This window comes from Ascidiella aspersa, chromosome 8 (genome assembly GCF_963924565.1).
Source record: "Ascidiella aspersa chromosome 8, kaAscAspe10.2, whole genome shotgun sequence".
In the NCBI taxonomy this organism is placed as follows: Eukaryota; Metazoa; Chordata; class Ascidiacea; order Phlebobranchia; family Ascidiidae; genus Ascidiella; species Ascidiella aspersa.
In genome coordinates, this window is record NC_139454.1 from 9521035 (window position 1) to 9538201 (window position 17167).

The following is a 17167-nucleotide window of genomic DNA, read 5'->3' on the forward strand; positions in this document are numbered from 1 at the left end:
TTAAAAAAAAACAGTGAGATTTGACACTTACATAAAAGTGAATGTAGCAAAGATATACAGAAGCTTTAAAGAAAGCTCAGGATGAAAACTATAAGATCAGATCAAAAATCTATCTAGTGCAACGGTGTCCAACCTGCGGCCGTCGATGAATAATTGTGCGGCAGTTAACACGTATTTTAATAAGCATGTGCTGGCGGCCGTGCCCGTGCTGGCATGCGTTTATGGTTGATAAGCTAAATGCAGCTTGGAACTGTTTACCACTAATCCAAAAAGAAATCAGTGTAGAAGATATGTAACAATCTGGACGGTAATGTCACATAAAGATAAAATAAGAATTGATCATACATAATAATTGATGATACATAACGGCTCATGTGTTATGCGAGTATTATGACAAAACTGTGGGGCAGGTTGAGCGGTATTAATAGAAAGCCTTGTTTAAACGAATAAGATGTGTGAGTGTTTCTTAAACTGTTATTGAGCATATGGAGATAAAATATACTAAGGATTAAATGTCCAGACACAAAACAATTTGTATTTCGTTAATAGGCCAAAAAATGATTAAATCATAAAGCACAGACAGTTCAAGGAACTTGGTACCACCCCTCGCATGCGCGCCGTTTCGACGATCAGCCGCTCAGCTGCGTCACATGTCACATTGAAAAACCCAATAAACACATTTTTTAGCGCGATTAGACTATATTTCAGTTCTATATTTTTGCACGAGAACATTAGAGAACATCCAGTATACAATAATTGTTCTATGACGTCACGTTATGACTTAACGTTCTAACGTTATTTCTAAGAATTTCGCTGGCGGCCGTGAGATCAAAAAAGACGGCCAATGCGGCCGTCAACAGCTAAAAGGTTGGGCACCGCTGATCTAGTGCATTACTTTTTGTGAAGATCGAGGTTTTCACGGGAAATTTGACAGTTTAAGGATGCTAAAGCTAAGCGCCTTTTTTCTGCTGGTTTTTTGTCAATTGGCTCGCGGAAACTTTACGGCGCCCCAGAATGTGGTCAGCGATACAAGGTCTCAATCGGTGTTTCTCACATGGGACGATGTGCCAGGGGCAGCCGGGTACCAGGTAGGCTCAGCATTGTGAAATAACCTAAAATATTTTTTGAATGTTACTTGCAATTAAGTAAGTTGAAGTCAACTCTGTTTAAAAAATATGAGAAAATAAGATAACTTAACTAAAGTACGGTTAAGTTACTATTTTTATATGACTGGGCATTAGTAGACTTAAGAGACTAATTTTAAAGATTTAACTTAAGGGCAGTTTGAGCACTATATTTGACTGACTTAAGATGGATTTAACTTTAGGGCAGTTTGAGCACTATATTTGAATGACTCATAATATTAAAATGAGCTCATGACTTAGGTGCAATTTAATCCCTATTTGGAATAGAATTGGCTTAGTTTTACCTGAGTACACTTAGCCTATCGTTTTGGTTTGACTTAAGTGCATTAAATCATTAAATCCACTTAAGGGACTGTTTGGAAATAACTTGACTTTACTTAATCGCTATTTTTGAATGACCTGATATGTCTCCCCTCCCACAACCCCACCAAGGAAACATTACGTTTACATTATTTTTCGGTTTTTGACAGATAACTCTCACCAACGTTTCGGACGGAGAGCAAATCCAACAAACTAACTCAAAGAGCCCCGAGGCAGCTTTTGCAGGTCTGCGGCCATCGACTAGCTACAGCGCATCCATCCGCGCTAGCGACCTTAACGTGACCTTGGGCGCCGAGACCGTGCATCCCTTCACCACGCGTAAGTTCTGGCACATTTTGATTTGTGAGTAGTCCGTCATTTGGAATTTTATGCTGATACCGATAAGTGATATTTTAGGTACAGATTACCGCGATACGAACTGTTTTTCCCAATGACGTTATTATTATAGTTAATATCTGTTACTACAGGCCAACGTGAAAAATTGAATGATTAATTGATTTACAGTTGTAATAATTTTAGTGATATTTGCTGCAATTTCCAGTGACGTTGGGATACGCCTATACTCTTTTAAAACTTTTCTAAATTTAACTTTAAAAGTAGCTTTAAGTTGGATTGCAAAACATGGCTTGAATGCAAATTTGGCAACAGAACTGCACCGATACTACACAACTATCTGACGACTACCATTACTATAACTTTGCGGGTATCGATCTTGCTGAATATTATCAGGCATCCCTATTAGTTATTGTAAGTGGCTACTAGTAGACATATTATACTATTGTTGTTTCGCACCTTTTTATCATTCCTTTATGCGAATGAAGTGTATATAAACGGGTGTAACTGATGTGGCCTTCATATCACTGATGATGGCGTGAGCATTTGCCGAAACGTTTGAACAATAAAGCATGTCGCTTTTTACGTCTATTTGGGTCGTTATTTTCACCATTAAACTTATGAACAGATCGGCATATAGTGTTCCATATGATACTATCTTTTCACATTAAAGACCTGCCGCACCTCGGTTTTTGTTTTGTTTACTTCTTAAATGAAATAAATCAGTGGGGCTCAAACAGGGGCCCGCTGACAACTGACGGCCGGTAAGTTTAATTGATCCTCCCACGTCGTTTAGATTTGTTCACTATTCAAACATATTAAACATGGCGTATCTTTGTTATTCAGTTTTATTGACAATATAAACCTTTTTAACAGTTGGGGTGCCGTAGGTCTAAATAGTTTGTATGAGTATACTGATGTAAATGACAGGTTAAATATTGCATCGTCGTAAGCAAAGGTGCCCACCAATAGTTTTAGCACCACTGCTTTAATGTGATATGCGAAACTCTTCGACAGCCATAACGAACTTGACAGTTGCACGGCACGGCAGCAAAATGCCAATTAGTCTCCGTTAACGTGTGAAGATTGACACCGCAGAGAAATTAATAGGAAGGTGGCACAAACTTGTTCCGATAAAATCAAATGAATGTGAAATCACTAACATAATACCATGCAATCACATAATACTTTAAAATAAATACGAAAATGTTAAAAGCTTTAAGCGATTTCCTTAAAACGCTATTTGGCCTGCGGCATGGCTAATGCCAAGAAAAAACGTGTATTAGTGTTAGATATGAACAAATAAGATACATACGATCCCAGCTGGTAAATGGAAGCATAAAGTTATTCTGTTGCCTTGGTAAATGTTTTGTTTATATATGCCAATCGGTAATTATAACCAAGGTTTAAAAATTCCCGTTGTAAATTACAACTAGTTTCGTCTCATGTACTTCGCAAAGAAGGCCATTCCCAGAGTTTCCACATACTACGCCCAAAATTGGCCAAGGAAGCACCGCATAAAAGGTTGTTAAACCGGTTTTGTGTCCTAAAGCAACGCCACATGCCACAGATAAACGTTTGGCAAGTAATTTAATTGGCCAATGTGCTTTTAGAGCGGTATCTTTTAGATAAAGAGAAATAGCAAATTCTAGTATTATTAGGTTAACCTTTCGTTTCAACTGTTTTTTTTTAAATGTATGCATTTACACGAGGTAAATCCCAAATAATTCTTATTCCGATTCCAATGTACTTAAGCTTCATAAGGTACGGCCATAGGCGAGTTAGGTATCAGCCATATTTTTTTTTATAAATATTGCTCACTGCAGTTGTAAGACTCTTTTGCTTTACCACAGAACCGAAATCACTTGAACTGACTTATTTCCAGGGATAGCCCGGGTAAAGGACGTAAAAGTGGTGGAGGCAACCTCCGGAACAATCGAGATCTCGTGGGAGCCGACGCCCGGTGCTGTGAGGTATGAGGCAAGAATGACCACCGACGACGACAAGCCCTTCGGTAAACATTAAACGTTCTGTGAAAGTTTACACCTTTGCTACTTTTCATTTCGCCGCTTGAGAGCAGTGTTGTAATCACTTAAGTCAGTTCAAAACTTATGTTTTCAAATAAATCACTCGGTTGAAATGGATTGTTTTTTCGCATATATTTTTTATTATAAAAATGGGTTATTTATTCTAATTTCTGCAGATAGCCAATTTGCTTGTTGCAGCTCATATTAGGACACATTTACCAATTTTAAGAGTTTAACGTTTGACTTTTTTAACAAGGACTTGAAATTAAATTGACTTGGTCCAATTATGACTTGACTGGGACTTTTCTACCTTGGTCTGTATTCTAAATAAAAAAAAATCACAGTAAAAGTAGATACAAGCAGAAAAAACATCTGGGATTAACCTTCAAAATAAGTGCTGTAATGTAAAAATACTACAGAAATAATGTTGATCAATAATTGAATATATTGCGTATACGATGTTTTTTGTGTAACATATACTTAAAAAATCATTATTATATTCCTCAAATGATGGCACGAGTCAATTTTTAGATTAAGCGTGGCTGTCGAAATCTAAATCCTTTTGAAAAACACAGTGAGTTTAAAAATTCTACACTAAGTATTTCATCAAAATTGATTTAAGCTTATCCACAATACAATACAAAAAACACCATCTTTTTGTCATGCAGTACCTGAGGAGATGGCTCAGTTCGAAAACACGATGTTCATTACAGGCCTGGAGTCCATGGTTTACTACAAGATCTTCATCAGAGCAGTGGCGGCGGATGGAAGTCATTCCGACGAGACTGAGACCAGGTTAAAACGAGAAATTGTAATCGGGTTTCTGAAAGCAAAATGCAACTAACCCCGTATAGGACTCTACCGCAAATTGAGACTAGGGATGTCCGATAATATCGGATCGAATCCGATACTATATAAAGTGTTATCGGTATTCGTTCGACCCTATTGTGGTATCGGTACCTAATTGATATACGTATAATTAAATTGTGCACTCAAGCCTTCTTATGTATTCCTCTACTTTTACATTTGTAAAATAAATTTAAAATTGAAAGATTGCAAACACCAAAGCAAATTTAGCTTGATATCCTTAAAAACATTCAGTTTAAACGCTTTAAGTTAAGGAATTTACTCACTTTATGGGCATCGGATCTAATCTGCCGTTCATTTGCCCAAAATATCTTGGAACGAATGACAAGTATTGAACATTCCTAGTTGTCAGTGTAGCGGTATAATAAAAAGATGAATAACTTTTAAACAAATTTAGCTCAGTAATATCCTTTTAAACGTTTCAAGGTAATCGATTTCATTGTCGCGATATTAAAAATATATACACAAAAGGCTGTACACTTGGAATCAGGTCCTTGGTTTTAGGACAGGGCTGAGTTTGGTTATTAATTTGTTTCGTGTTGCTGTATTTTCACAATAGAATATAAACTAATGTTTTCGTAACGTTTGAAAAACAGACGTGAATTTATACTTACGTTTGATTACCACTCTTAAACGCGATTTGCTGTCGGTTGCACCAGGAGTGAAAGTTAAACAATGTCTTTACCGAAATGCTTAACCATGACGTCACAAAGTTACGCCGTATTGAACGTCCTCCAACACCTATATTAACCTCAGAAAACCTGAAGTTGTACTTCGGCTTCGTACGCTAATGCAACTAAAATCGTTGTCTTAAATGCATTTGCGCGAAGAGGAAATTCGTTTGTTGGTTTTGAATTGAAGACTAAATATTTATAAGACGAAAAATATTATTTTACCGGTTCGTCTTTTTATCCAACGCTGGTAACAACGCGTTGACCAAAATCTTTTTTTGATCACCGCATTCAGACCACGTGATTGGCCACCATAGTATGTTGATAAGAACAGCTGATTTACAAGCGAATTATTTGGGTGGGGGCTATACAATACTTCTTAGAATATGGCAAGTTGTCTCCGGCAGACGTTTGTGTATCTATCAAAAGGAATACTAATAAGAAAACTCGTAACATTTTATTTGGCCTGACCGCGAATTATATGACTTATTTAGTTGAGTCATTTTGCATTCGTATAGTTACTTTAAGTTTGTCGTCAAGTGACTGTTATCGGTCTGTTTTAAAAAAATTAAACGCCATTGTTTCAAACAACTTTGGAACGTGGTCCATTGTTGTTTTTCTTAATGTTTGTCTAGTATATATATATATGCATATTTTTTCGCCTATAGTTGCAATTATATTGCCCTGAAGAAGATTGCCCGAATAGGAGACGTTGCCACTTAAAAAAAAAAAAAATTTGCCGGAAGTACAAATTGAAAATGTTTTTTGTTTAACAGAACGCGAACTGGCGGTTCCGGATTTCGGCTGATAGCATGGTGGGAGTATCCAGATGGGGGACTGAGAGGTGGAGGAATGATTATGAGGTAAGTTCAGGGTTTAGCGTTTGTAGACTTACTTATGTTTTGACGAAGGAACGGTATAGGCGACCGAAGGAATATTTCTAGCTATCTTATATCAACGAAGATTTGCATATTGTGTTTTCTTGCTGATCTATAACATTGTTACACATGTAACACAATGCTCCGTGTAGAATCCCTTTAAACCGTAAATTCATTTTCTAATTTTTTTTGCCGTCTCTTTACATTCTAATTTTCGATAAACACAAACGAAGATAATAAAGTAATATTTAGAAGCGGTTTAAACGACCAAGTTGGGTAGTTCAAAATAGGTCCTACACTTAAATATTTAACATAATAGTGTATTTAACATAATACAGTCTGCTTTTGTCTGTCATATTTGTTTTTTTTTTTCAAGGTAAACCTATAGGCTACTTTCTAATACATAAGAGTACACTAATCCCTAATCCTCTGTTTTGCAGGCCGTTAGCGATCCCAGTCGGCTTGTACAGAATGCGTATTCAATTTCCGTGTCCAGTAGTAAACCATACGGTAAGTGGATGGAGAAGCAACTTAATATCAATAAATATATTTTTTCTATAAACTAAAAGAGAAAGAAGTTTCCTATAAACCGCGATTCGACGTTATATAAGGAAACCTTATTCAGGTTTGGTGACTTTTTTTATGGACAATCACGAAAATCCTTTACTGCCATCATCTGGGGTCGGCAACTTACGGCCCGCGGCCCGCTGCCTCTTTGACAAACTAGACACGAGTCTATTTCAAATAGGCCTACTTGTTGACTATTTGACCTCCGTAAATGCTAAAATTTTTCGCGCTTTGCGCGAATGATCTTTCTACGTCCGGTTCGTTTACGTTTGGAGGCTGTCTTTTAAAATCGATCAGCGCTTCTATACCTTTACGCTGTTGAAGGCTGCCAAGGATGTCGCGGACAAACGGAAAACTTATTTAAAAATATTAGGCATATATATTTTAACATTTTTTTTATTTTGGGCATTTTAATAAAAATTTGCAAGAAATTTAAATGAAATGCCGGTATACCAAAAAATAATCGTGCTCGTTTCGCTCGCCAGGTGGGCCCGGACAGAAAAGGTAAATAACACTGAACTGCATTAACTTTTAAGGTTATCTCGTTTCTTCAAAGTAGTTTTATTACATTTTTCATTATTAGTGTGGATGACGACGTGTGAACTCGAATTTTTTACAAAACAAACGACATTTTCGCGTTTGCGCGAACAGTTCACTGCCTCCTCAAATGTAATTAAACACGCTTTTAAGTGAAAAAAACGATACGAGGCCCGCTTTTAAAAAAGTTGTCCTAACATTAAATAACACAATTCTTAGTTAACATTTTGTGCGGCCCGCAGAGACCTTTCTGAGCTTGGTTTTGGCCCGCGACTAGAAAAAGTTAGCCGACCCCTGCTCTACATTGATTTCAGTAGCCATACAGTTAAGCCAAAGTTTGGAAATCAAGTTTGGCCTAATTTATTTCATGTTCTCCTGTAGCCCTATTTTCTTTGATAAACCCATTATCAACGCATATTGCCCCTATCTGCCCCTACGATCGTACGGACCGTATCGGCCTCTATAACCCCATTAGCCTATTTTACTCTTAAATTATGACACTTGTCACACAATGGTACCCTAATCCCACAACCCATGTTACCTTCAATAGCTGCAATATCCCCTCCACAATATCCTTATACAACTGATTAATCATTCATGGTCGCCCCACATTTGAACCACACTTCCTCAAACACTTAATCTCATTCCCCAAAACTTAATTGTAATTTCTTTAGTTCTGGAACGCGTACGTTAACGACACAGCGTCGCGTCCCGAAGACGGATTCTTCCTTATCTACCAGAACGTGACGTGGATGTGGCTCAAGACCGAGATTGGAGTGATCTTTGATTACGGAGTTGCGGCGTGAGTATTTTATGCGGGTCCGAGTACGCGGGTTTGGCCAGGATACGGGGGTATTTGAACTCAGCACGAGCACTGGGGATTAAAACCATTATCCGGACTTCCTAGTACCCGGACTCGGTTTTAATACTCGGACTGGGAACAATTGCTTAGAATTTGTACGGCTATTCCGATCTTGGAACTGGTTAAAAAGTATACTAGATTATTTAGACTGTACCGGTATTTGAACCTACTTCTCGATTTGGGCATTATGCAGAACTCGAAACAATTACTTAGACTTTTTACAGCTATCCGTCTTGTCAAAAAACATTTAATAGCCAGAGTTCTTTAACTCTGCAAAAGTACTTTTCCAGGCAGTGTGGTAAACAGATCATTTTGAAATTAAGTCCAAATCAAGTCATTTTTAAAAGAAATTAAGTTTAAGTCAAGCCTTTTTGAATGAATCACACAAAAATGAAACAGATAGTAAGTAAATTGTTGTTTGTGCAAAACTTACCCAATTGAAAAAAATACATAATGAAAATAACTCAAAGTCATTTGCCCCAAGTCAAGACAAGTCATTTTACCCAACAGACTTAAGTCAATTCGAGTCATTTTACCACTCAGACTTTAGTCAATTCGAGTCATTTTACCCAACAGATTTAAGGCAGGTCAAGTTTCCTGAAAATAGTGACTGGAGTGCAATTAAGTCAAGTCATTCACTTAAGTCTTTACAACACTTCTAACAGGATACAGAAACCATTGGTGTATTGTTGTATCTCGCTATACCCTCTGAGCCTGTGTAGCTTAGTTGGTAGATCGACGGTCCCGATATGTCCGGAGGTCTTGAGTTCGAACCTCAACACATGCTAGTTGGTTTTCTAACACGCGTTGCTTGCATTATTTATCGACTGATTCGGTTGGTCTCTCGAGGAGTTTCGGTGATTAAAATGTAATTTATTTTTATCTTCTCTTTTTAATGAAGCTTGGAGTGCGAATCTATCGGCGAAAACGTCACTGTTGATTTCGGCGACGACATTGCGCCGAAAATGGAGATCAACTGCGAAGGTAGGTTTCGAAACTTCGAACGCTGTTAGACGACAACCTGGTGTTTTCCTTGATGCTTGACCCTTGTTTCTAGTTCCTCTCACTTTCTGCACTTCCTTTATGAACGCACAGTTTTTTTTCTAATAATGTGAGCTAGTTTTACGTTGGCTATTTGTGTATTTTGCATTGTTTCCTTCCTCGAAACAGGTAGAAATATTTTTTTAAAACAACCAGGTTAATTATGTATTTAAAATCAATGTTGCATTTTTGTAGTTTCACGCAATAACACAAAAAAATCACCTGTTGCCCACGACCCAGGCGATTAACAAAACATTGCATTTCAAAATGAACAAACATTATCGTTCTAGAGAATCTGGCTTTCGATTAGACAACATTAACTTAAATTTAACTCCCTATGCACTGTATAGTTGCGCAATTTGATAAACGTTTAATGGACTTCAGGTTAAATGGTCCCGTGTTGGTAAGTTGTTTGAGTGGATAAAAACAGCTTTTCAGGTAAAAAAACTAACACTTAAGAATGGTAAAATACCTCAATGCACAACCCTTCCATACTTAAACTATGCGCAATTAAATATTTGTGTTTGCTTGATTCATACTCTAATTAGTTTATCAAATTTTAAAACTTTTTTAAGCATAAGCCTAAATTTTTACTAATTTGTTGGTACCAGGTTTCAAATATTTTATTTATTTATACAGTAAAGACAATGGCTTCACTAACCGTTGAAAGATTTTGTCTTGTATCTGACTTAATACTTTTAAGATGCTAAAAGGACCATTTTACGGCACTGACTGGCTTAAACATTGCTCTTTTCAGTTACCAGCCACCGTTTTTTTAGAGATACCTTTGGAACGCGACGAGTGGACAACTACAGTTAATCGCGTAGCACCATATGCAGGACGTATCAGCATTATGATGGACGAAATGTACCACGGAACAAACATCGTAAGTGTTAACTCCAAACACCAAGTTTATTACACAACCTCCCTAATCTGCATCAGGCCCCACTTTTGTTAAAAAATGATGGACGCCATCAGAACCATACTACTTGTCATAAGACTATTCTTTGATCTGTCAAACAAATACATTTATAATCGAAAAACAGATCTTCGAGTGTTTATATTTCTTCGTTTCGGCAACCTATTCAAGTCACCTTTGTTCAGGGTGAATAACAGAGAATTGATGTTAACATTTAACCTTGGATCGACTAACAATTATATTTTAGTTAGAAACAAAATGAGGTATAGTATGTGACATTCAATGTTAGGTTTTTTGATGGTATTAAAATCATGACGAGCTTTCGCACAACCGTGTCGTTTTGGTTTCTACTATAACCTGATAAAGCACAGTTGTGCGAAAGCTTGTCAAGGTTTTAATACAAAAAAATAAATGTTACCTGATTTCCACAAAAAATGTATTGCTTCTTGTAACGAATACATATTTTTTCTCTAAAATCTTGATAACATACCACTAAAAATGAGTTCTTCTGACAAATATATACTAGAAGAACTTATTTTTAGTATAAATATGCCTGGTAGCAACAGAATATTAATTTTTGATAATATACTACTCTACAGTTATCGAAAAAAGGCTTTTGTTTTGGCTTAATTGGCCTTTGACTGGTTATTTGAAATAACTTAAGAACAATGTTTTACCGTAAACAAATCAACCGAAAAACTGCAACAGAACGACAAAGTTGGAGAGAACAGCTCGAGGAAGCCCGAACCAGGAGGTTACGTCATTGAGTTGAGTGGTGGTGAAGGATGCCAGGGTGGCCTCATTATAAGCGTGAGTAAAGTCGGTTGTAGGCCTACAGCTTTTCAAGAACAAACGTATTAATTACATGGTTAATGTTTTGAACGGCTGCGTATCGTCAGCTTTACATGTTTTTTACCAGTTTTTTGGTCTTCGTCGGCAAATATCATTCTGATGGCCGGATCCATATTTTGGGAATATACATACTGTTTGTCTGAAAGCCAAATATTTGGGTTTTTCCATGAGCTAAACACTAAAGTAAAACTTTCCAGTAAAACAAGGGGTGGCGTTTTTTCAAAAATTTATTTTATTGTAAAAAGTCAATTATTGGGTAGTGATCCTGACAAAACCCTTGGCTTACTGCTGTAATAAAGTTACCAGTGATGTCATTACTTCGTGTTTCGTTCCGTTACCCGATATTTTGGCTAAACGTACGGCGGTCCGATCCGATACCCAGTGTTGTAAACAAGTCATTTTGAAATAACTCAAGTCCCAGTCAAGTCATTCGTAAAATAACTTAAGTCCAAGTCTTTTTGAATAAATAGCAAGTCAAGTCCCATTCCAAGTCATCGGTTGCCCAAGTCAAGTCCCAGTCAAGTCATAATTAGAGCAAGTCAACTTCAAGTCCAGCCCAAAAATTTAAATCATGAAAACCGGCAAACTCCTCCGATTATTATAATTATGAGCAACTCAAGTAAAAAATAACATAAAAACAGCATATTACAAGCAAATTCTTTTATGTGCAAAGATTGGGATAAATAACGCAATTTTATTAATAATTGCTTAATTAAAACAATTTATTTTAACCCAAGTCATTTGTCCAAATGACTTAAGTCAAGTCAAGTCATTTGTCCAAATGACTTAAGTCAAGTCAAGTCATTTTGCTCAAAAGACTTAAGTCAAGTCAAGTCATTTAAAAACAGAGACTTAAGTGCACTTAAGTCAAGTCATCAAGTAATGGACTTAAGTTATTAAAACACTGCCGATACCACATGACGCCATTTATTTAAAAAAAAAAAATAAATTAAGAAACAAAAGGTGAAAGTAATGTGTAATGTTTTCAAGTTGTTTGCCCGTGTTTTGTAGCCTATACCCCTAATTAGGGATGTCCGATGATATTAGATCGGAGCCGATATCCGATGCCCAGTGTTAATATCGGTACGTGTCCGATACTAGAGTGGAATTGGTGCCAATCCGGTGCCAAATTAAAATATAACTTTCAGCCATGGTTTTGAATCCAACGCAGTGATATCTATGTTAAAAGGTAAATTTATTCAAAAATATTAAGTTATCAACTGGAGGTAACTAGACTTCTAAACTATGAGGCACATTTTGCCTTAAACACGAAAAAATACCTTTCGGAGTTTCAATTTTGTTGATTTCGCAATGACGTCATAAGATATTGGATCGGATCGCGATACTCTTCGTCCAAAATATCGGTTATCGGAATCGAAATAAAATCATTGGACATCTTTCCATTAATAACTATAAGTGAGTTACGACCGTCAATGCATTTTTTTCGAAAAATTTCCTTTAAACGGTTGGAACTTTACGTTAAGGCGTAAACCGGGCTGTAATCTTGTAATGCAAACATTTATTTAGTATCAGATAGGTACGCATGCCACCGTTTTTTCGGGAAAGTACATTAACCTACCCCAGTGTTTCTTAAACCTACTTGAGGAAAAAAAACACTTATATGCTTTAAATAAATTTGCGGAACACCAAGCAAAAGTCTATAGCAATGATTTCTTAAAATAAACAAGACAACAACAATTTACCGACGTTCATTTTTTTCCAAATGCGATATCCTGGCCTTGTTGGATAAGTAAAAAATGATACTATTTATTTCCAAGTGCGATATCTTAATTTGCCTTTTTGGATAGCTAAAAAAGGATATTCTGACTGTATATCATTTATGCAGAAATTGGCCCGTGTACTATCCTATTTATTGCAATATTAACAAACAATAAATTAAGAAAACCATGGTGGAACTTCTTTTATAGCACATAAGCCACTTACCCCTATATTGTATAAACCAGTCATTTTCAATCATTGCTCCATGGCACAATAGTCAAACTAATAAATATTTCATGAACTTCTGACGATTTTCCACGGAACACCGGTTAAAAATCACTGGCCTACTGTATACTACCGCTGGTCACTATCATTATTGCAAAATTATCAGACCTTTTGTGCCGCAGAACGTTTGGGGGATGATACGAAAAGACACCACTTTCATTCAAGGTATAGCGCGCAACGTGGTCTATTTCAGCCAGAACAAAGACTTCTGGAGCGTAAACACCCCAGGTGAGAAGACATTGGTTGAGGCTAGGGTAAATCGAAGACCGCCGATTTAGTTGTTTTCTTAGTCTTATTAAAGACAGGAGTTACAAAAATGTCTCGAAAAAAAAAGACCTGAACAGACGTATAAATAATTTATAATTTTAAATGCTAAGTAGTCAGTTAATTAAACTTATATTTTTGTGGAAACCGTAGGATGACTCTGATATATTTCGTCTTGCACAATTCCAATGTTTTTATACTGCTGACAGCTATCCAATTTGGTATTTCGTAACTTTACGTAATTAAACCAACATTACAAATAAAAGTTACAGTAAACAACATGATTTACTGCTAAGTCCGTTTGATTAGGCCTACATATTTTATTTCTACCGTGCAAACAAAGAAGGTATAAACAACTCATTTTTTACCTTGGTGCTCTTACAGTAAACTGGTTGTAGGTATAAACTGCCAGTGGTAAATAGGCCTAATAGTCTTATGAGGTGTTCTAAAACACGCCACTGTTAACAAACCATGTAGGCCTAACTGAGTGGTATAATAACTGAAGTCAATGACTTAATGCACTTCAGTCACAGTTTTTAAATTATTTAAGTTGACTATTTTTTTCGGACATAATTACTTCACTTGACTTACACAAATGATTGACTTACACTTAAGTGCCTAAATTAAATATATTTTAATAATGGCATTATTTGGGCCAATTCTTAACCCACTATTGTTGCGAAACATTGCTCAAAACGAAAACCGTTCACCTATTTTGTAAATTTAACTTTTATTTTAATGCAAACAACTTGACTTAAATTTGACTAGGAATGCCAATGACTTGACTGAAACTGAAATGATTTCAAAACGACTTGTTTAGAACACAAGTACTTTTCAGTTTACTTTTTTGAATTGCTACGTTTATTTTATTTTTGCAGGACTCCTGTACGGTTACGACCCGGCAAACTGTCCAACGCGAAAGGATGTATCAGCGAGAATCTGCTTTAAAAGCACCTTCGTCAATTCGATCTATAGCTCCCCGAACTACGGTGAACAGCCGCCCGATTATTAAGGCTGGAAATCGACACCTAACATAACCTAAGCTACGAGTTGACGTTAAAACCTTTCTGATACTTTTCCAATCGTATTTCGTGAAATTTGACATATTTCAAAACATTGACCAAATATTCTAATAAAACCTTCAGACATTTTTCCCAACCATTTACGAAATTTTAAAACTTCCGAATTGTTCTGTCTTGAAGCCTCTCTGTTCAATATATATTTATCAAAACACAAAGATTCGACAAGAAATTCCAATTTAATATTTTTCGTTACAATTTTTGTAGGACTATACCTTTTGTGTAAAAAGTGCGCTTGGTTTTATTAGTCTGTTGCTGCATTTACAATAAAAGCTTTAGGACCTGGATAACTTTTTGTAACTTCCCAGCTAACACACAACGTTTTTTCGAGGTTCGGAATTTTTTATTTATAGAAGTAAACGTTGTGGAAATGTGTTCAAACGAACGTTAAGAAAATACGTCGAGGCCGTGTCATTAAAACGTAATGCAAAACGTAGCTGTAACGTCAAAATTAACGTTAGGAAAAACCGCAATGCGACCAAACTTCAACGTCATTTGTAACGTACAAACAACGTTAATTATAGACGTCGAAATTAACATGTTTTAGATCAATTTGGAAGTCCTTTTTTAACGTTATGTCACAACGTTACGACAAACTACAATACAACCGTTTTATTACGTCATGATCGACTTTTAAAAAACTTTGTTCAATTGAATTCAAAGCTAACTTTTTTAGACTATTTTGGACGTATTTATTAACGTTAAACTGTATTTAATTTTTAACGTAGCGTAAAACTATAATACGATCAATTAACAACGTCAAACATGACGTAGAAACAACGATTGTTACTGACGTCAAGGCTAACTTTTATTAGACCGGTTTTGACGTCATTTATACCCTCTAATTTACATTTTAGCTTAACGTTGTGTCACACCAAAAAGCAAGCAATTTTAAAACGTCATAAATAACGTTAGGACAACGTTGTGTTTTAACGTAGAAGAGATATCTTTTCTGAAGTTTTTGCGTTGGGATAAACCACAATGCAACCAACTTTGGAACGTCATACGTGACGTAAAACCAACGTTAATTACTGACGTCAAAACTAACTCGTTCCAGATTACTTAAGACGCCTTTTCGAACGTTGTATCACTGTTTTTTTCTTAACGTTGCGACCAACACCAATTTCTAACGTCATGTTTAACGTATAAACAACCTTGATTACAGACGTCGAACCTAACATATTTTAGATCAATTTGGACGTCATTTCGAACGTTTTATGCACGTAATGTTATAACGTTAAGACAAACTACAATGTAACCAATTTAATACGTCATAATCGACTTGCAAAACACGTTGTTCACTGGTGGCAAAGCTAACTTTTTTTAGATTCTTTTGGACGTGATTATAAACATTTAATTGAAGTTATTTTTTAACACAGTGTGAAACTCTAATGCAACCTATTAACAACAAACTTGACGTACAAACAACGATTGTTACAGATGTGAGAGCTAACTTTTTTTAGACCTGCTTTTGAAACCTCTTTGATTTACGTTCTAGCTTAACGTTGAGTCACACGCAATTTTATAACGTCAAAAATTTCGAATGAACAACGTTGTTTACTGACGTCGAAGCAAACTTGTTTTAGATCCCTAAGGAAAAACAAAGGATGAGAGGTGTTGCAAACATTTCACATTTATGTTTTTTGCATCGCAAAATCCAGTGTTGTAATGACATAAGTCAATGGCATGATTTAAGCACACTTAAAAGTTACTTTTTTGACTTGACGTGACTAAAGTAAGTTGAACAAATGAATCAACTCGGAAGCAAATGATTTTTTCTTTAGTGTTTTAGTTAATAAAAAAGGGGTCAATAGCCTAATTTTTGGACGTTAAAAAAATTGCTTGCTATTTGTTACGCTTTTTGTGTTTGCTATACGAAATATTGCTTGTAGCCGAATATATCTTCTATACTTTCAATAGTTTAACGTTCATTTCTGATTTCAATCACTTTATTTGTCAAATGTTGTAAACAAGTCCTTTGGAAATGAATTAATTTACATTCAAGTCTTTTGTGAAATAACTTAAGTCCAAGTCAAGTCATTTAAAAAAATAAGCAAGTCAAGTCCCAGTCCAGGTTATCAGTTGCCCAGCAGGTCAACATTGTTAGAGCCAAACATTTGTTTAAGTCATTGTTAGAGCAAGTCATCTCCGATCAAATCACTAATATCAAAACAAAACGACAAACTAATGAAATCGATAAACTCGTACGAACAAGTTTATCAAATGTTAAATAAAGACACTTAATTTCCACTCAAGACATTTTACTTAATGACTTAAGTCCAAATAAAGTCATTAAAAACCAATAACTTAAATGCACCTAAGTCGATTTATTGTGTTAAGTCATTACAACACTGTAATTTGCTTTTTTGTGCGACCTGACTTATGTAACTGTGGCTTGGACTGAGATTGAAAATTATTTGACTTGGATTGGTTTTGACATGACTGAACTTGGACTTGAGTCATTTTGAAATGTGTGTAAGATTGGTTAGTAAACGTAGCAAGCTTTAGATTTATTGCAGATTGTATTTTTTTATTTTAACAAACATTGCGCCCCTCAACCAACTTTGACGGCCACCAATTAGTATTTTTTTTTTTGATTTTCTTTTAATACTATTGCTTATCAGCAAATTGACCTTATCAGTTTTGCTTATCAGCAAATAGTCTGCCGAGTATAAAAACTTGATTTCGCTATGTTAATTGCAACATATTCGCAAAAATACTGCCATCTTCTAAAAAGAACGTATAGTGTTCCTGGAAAGTAATTTGCTTTACTTGGGTTGTCGTAAAAATTTTCGTGATA

The 17167-nt window shown here is 35.8% G+C and overlaps 1 protein-coding gene across 1 annotated transcript; it reads left to right on the forward strand.

The window, feature by feature from the left end:
• Nucleotides 1-809: 809 nt before the first annotated feature.
• On the forward strand, nt 810-16233 carry LOC146135992 (uncharacterized). Its single transcript, XM_083395442.1, has 12 exons — nt 810-1088; nt 1616-1784; nt 3685-3813; nt 4495-4621; nt 6141-6227; nt 6683-6752; nt 8021-8148; nt 9110-9192; nt 10029-10135; nt 10877-10978; nt 13147-13252; nt 14167-16233. Exons 1-12 carry the CDS (start codon nt 942-944, stop codon nt 14298-14300), a joined length of 1389 nt encoding a protein of 462 aa, XP_083251568.1. The 5' UTR covers nt 810-941; the 3' UTR covers nt 14301-16233.
• Nucleotides 16234-17167: the final 934 nt, after the last annotated feature.